This window comes from Bufo gargarizans, chromosome 4 (genome assembly GCF_014858855.1).
Source record: "Bufo gargarizans isolate SCDJY-AF-19 chromosome 4, ASM1485885v1, whole genome shotgun sequence".
In the NCBI taxonomy this organism is placed as follows: Eukaryota; Metazoa; Chordata; class Amphibia; order Anura; family Bufonidae; genus Bufo; species Bufo gargarizans.
Genome location: NC_058083.1, coordinates 525,305,118 through 525,308,637, shown reverse-complemented (window position 1 = coordinate 525,308,637; position 3,520 = coordinate 525,305,118). Strand labels below are relative to the sequence as shown.

The following is a 3,520-nucleotide window of genomic DNA, read 5'->3' as shown; positions in this document are numbered from 1 at the left end:
GCCTGTCCTGACCAGCTTCACAGGGGCAAATACCCCACTTGTGCTGCTGTTAGGACTAAGGGAAAACAAATTTACGTCAAAATTGACGCATCCTTGTGCCTGGAGCGGTGGTCAACACACCCCCTCCATGTATCTATGGTGGAGCCGCAGATACAGCAATTGTGTATCTCCGAGTCTTCCCTAGAGATACATGGAGGGGGAGTGTTGACCACACCACCGCTCCATGCGGTGCTTGACACAGCTTATTTCTTGAGGACTGAGCCGGGGCGCCGTACGGGAGATCACGAGCAAACCAACGATCTTCTTGGGGGCCTCATGCTCCATTTTCGACTAAGGCCTCACAAAGTCTAGAGCCGCCTCTGCATATGGGGTGTTGCTGTGGTGGATTTTCTCCTGTTACCCCAATCCCCAATGAATATGGCCCAGTTCTCTAAGTCACCCCCCCTCCCCCCACACACCACATTTTACTGGACTTGCTATACAGCAGCTCGTACCTCTCACCTCCAGGGCCTCCCAGGTGACGTCTCCTGCGATGTAGATCTTCTCTGTCATCATCTTCTCCATTTGGTCCATTCTTTTCTCAGCCGCCTCGTCTCTGCAGAGTGTGACACACAGACGTCTTAGCTTCCTCACTTCTCTATCATCATCCCCCAACCTGGAGTTCCCACAGTGTTAGGGCTCATACACACGACCGTGTGCTGGCCGGCCCCATGCTGCTGTCCTCGATCCGCATCCGACATTTCGCACCGTAAAAAAGTAGTGCATGCACTACTTTTTTGCTGTGCGGAGGCACGGACAGAAAACCCACGGAAGCACTCTGTAGTGTTTCCATGGGCTTCCGATCCATGCCTCTGTTCCACATCTCCGTGATTGCGGACCTATTCAAGTGAATTTAATTGATGCCCTTGTATTGCGTACCCCCTGTATGCGGCCCACGATATGGCCACGATGTGCATGAGCCCTTATCCTGCTGCTCGATGTGCCCCCCAATACCCCAAATACTATCCTGAAGAAAAATTAGTGCCCCCATAGCAATAGCGCTCCTCATAGTCCCACCAATAGTAATTTCCTTCTAGAATGCCCCATTAGTAATACTGCCCCCTACAGGGCCCTAAACAGTGATAACGCTACCATGTGTTACTCCACCCTCACACACATTCTTTCTGGCATCGTTTTCTTCCACTAAAAATATGCCAGAAAAATGTGTTTTGTTTTTTGTTTGTTTTTGCTCAGTATAAGCGCTTTTTATGTTCTATCTTTCATTTTCCAAAGAAACTCTGAAAAATAAAAGGTGGAATCTGATTGGTTGCTATGGGCAGCTCAGCCAGATTCCCTTTCTACCAGTTTTGATAAAACTCCCCCGTTGTGTTTAAAAAAAATGCAAGAGGAGCAAAAACACTCGCTTTATTGCCCTGAGTTTCATATTTTGCATAGACGTTCAGATAAGTTCTGGAGCTGGTGGTTTTCATGAAAAAAAAAAAAAAACGCACCAAAGAACGCAATAAACAGCAAAAACATCACATAAAAACATTGGCCTAATTTATTACAACTAACACCAGGACTTATAAAACCACAAGCGGGGAAAAAGCGATGTTTGAATTAACATTAAAATAATTGGGAATTTATCTTTGGTGCTAAATGTCAGTGAAAATCCATAACAAAAATCTGTCATGTGAACATTCCCCTAATCTACAAGTGTCACCAGCTGATTGTGTCTGCACTCCAGTCCAGGAGTTGTCAGCCAGGCCAGGTTGTCAGGCTCTCCTGTAGGGCCCCAGGTGTCCTGGATCAGCAGCCATTCCTCCCTATTTAAAGGTGATGATGGAGTCTGGGGCCCCTCAGTGCAGATTGGCCCTTGTGCAGGAGCTTCACATCCCAGGATGGCGCTATCAGATGCTGAGAAGGTGGCTTTGGAGCCCTTGTTTGTGAAGATTGACGCTGACGCTGAGAAGATTGGAGGTGAAGCCATGGAGAGGTGAGCGGCAGAGCCAGATAGTCACTGCTACAAGGGGCTGGGAAGGAGGAGCTGATACATTGTTACACCTGGAGCTCCGCCCCCTGCACTACATGCAACAATGTATCAGATTTGTTTGGAATCTTCCTTGATCATGAAAAACTGTAATCTAGTAACACTGCATGTCCAGAGACCTCAGGATTTGGGTGAGATGAATCATGTGAATTTTTTTTATTTGGCAGAGCAGTTTGTCCATAAGATCTCTTATTGCATTGTTTTCACTCAAGTTATTGTGGCTGAGCTGCAGTACCAGACACATCCTGTGGGTGAGAGTGGTGCTGTCACTGCTAATCCTGCAAAACACTCTTTTAGTGTTAGGTGAATAGAACCAAGGAGAGAAAAGGGTTGCACAGGATTAGTAAAACATGGCTGCTTTCTGTTAAACAGCGCCACCCCTGTCTACAGGCCGTGTGTGGTACTGCAGTTCACTTCAATGGAACTGAACTACAATTAGATGGGTGTGTTGCTGCTTCTGAATGGAGGTAGTTATCTTTACCTAATACTCAGACCTCCTTTAAAGTTGGACACTCTTCTCCTATAACACTGGGTGCTCCTCTTTCTTCAGTCTCTTCCAGCACCATCCAGACACCAAGTCCCACTTCACTCACATGGACGTGACCCCCGGCAGTCAGGATCTGAAGACACATGGAGGGAAGATCATCCACGCCATTAATGATGCCCTCAACCACTATGGAAAACTGCAGGAGAACTTGGCCACACTGCGGGAGCTGCACACCAACAAGCTGAAGCTCAGTGTGGACACCATCAAGGTGAGGAGCAGATCTGTCCAGTGGTATACTTGCAGCCTGTAACATTCTATGAAATGGTGCCACTCTTGTCCATGATTGTATCTGGTATTGCAGTTCTTCCTTACTATCAATGGCTGAGCTGTAGAACCAGACACAACCCATGGACAAGAGTGGAGACATTTCTGGGCTTAAAGGCAGCTAGACTTGTTAAAAACATCCTTCTAAGAATTGTTGTGTTGAGCATGCACTGACTCCCATCATCCATCCCCAGCTGCTGTGCGGTTGTCTCCTGGAGGTCATTGTCAAGAATTTCCCAGATGTGGACAAGTCAGCCTGTGACAAGTTCCTCAATGAGGTTGCAGTTGCCCTGATTTCCAGCTGACCGGGAGGCATCTTCCTCAGATCTATGTCCATGTGTCTCCTGTTACAAGCGTCTGTCCTCCATGATACTGATGAATGCTCCATAACCCGGGATCTCCATTCTTATCTGTAATAAATATTTATATACTTGTACATCCCATCTCCTTGTGCTTTTCTAGTTTTAGCTCCTGTAATGGTGAATTTGGTCAATGGTGTGTACATCAGAATCCAGTATATTATGGAGCTGGGGAGGAAGGAATGATGTCACAGGGTGTAAGAGGTGTAGAAGACATAAGTGGGGTTGTCTATTATATTCTATTATGGAGAATTCCCTAAGTTTAATCTGTACACTAGACTACTAGAGGACCTGGTTATGTAGTAATATCGCTGGTGTAAT

The 3,520-nt window shown here is 46.6% G+C and overlaps 1 protein-coding gene across 1 annotated transcript; it reads left to right on the top strand.

The window, feature by feature from the left end:
• Window positions 1-1,880: 1,880 nt before the first annotated feature.
• On the top strand, window positions 1,881-3,145 carry LOC122934138 (hemoglobin heart muscle subunit alpha-type-like). Its single transcript, XM_044289355.1, has 3 exons — window positions 1,881-1,975; window positions 2,580-2,784; window positions 3,035-3,145. Exons 1-3 carry the CDS (start codon window positions 1,881-1,883, stop codon window positions 3,143-3,145), a joined length of 411 nt encoding a protein of 136 aa, XP_044145290.1.
• The last annotated feature ends 375 nt before the right edge of the window (window positions 3,146-3,520 follow it).

What these genes read in the sequence shown, in the direction of transcription:
- LOC122934138 (XM_044289355.1), top strand. Translation starts at nt 1,881, where the DNA reads ATGGCGCTATCAGATGCTGAGAAGGTGGCTTTGGAGCCCTTGTTTGTG. An exon ending in GGAGGTGAAGCCATGGAGAG is followed by an intron (nt 1,976 to 2,579) that starts GTGAGCGGCAGA and finishes CTCTTTCTTCAG; the next exon opens with TCTCTTCCAGCACCATCCAG. An exon ending in TCAGTGTGGACACCATCAAG is followed by an intron (nt 2,785 to 3,034) that starts GTGAGGAGCAGA and finishes ATCCATCCCCAG; the next exon opens with CTGCTGTGCGGTTGTCTCCT.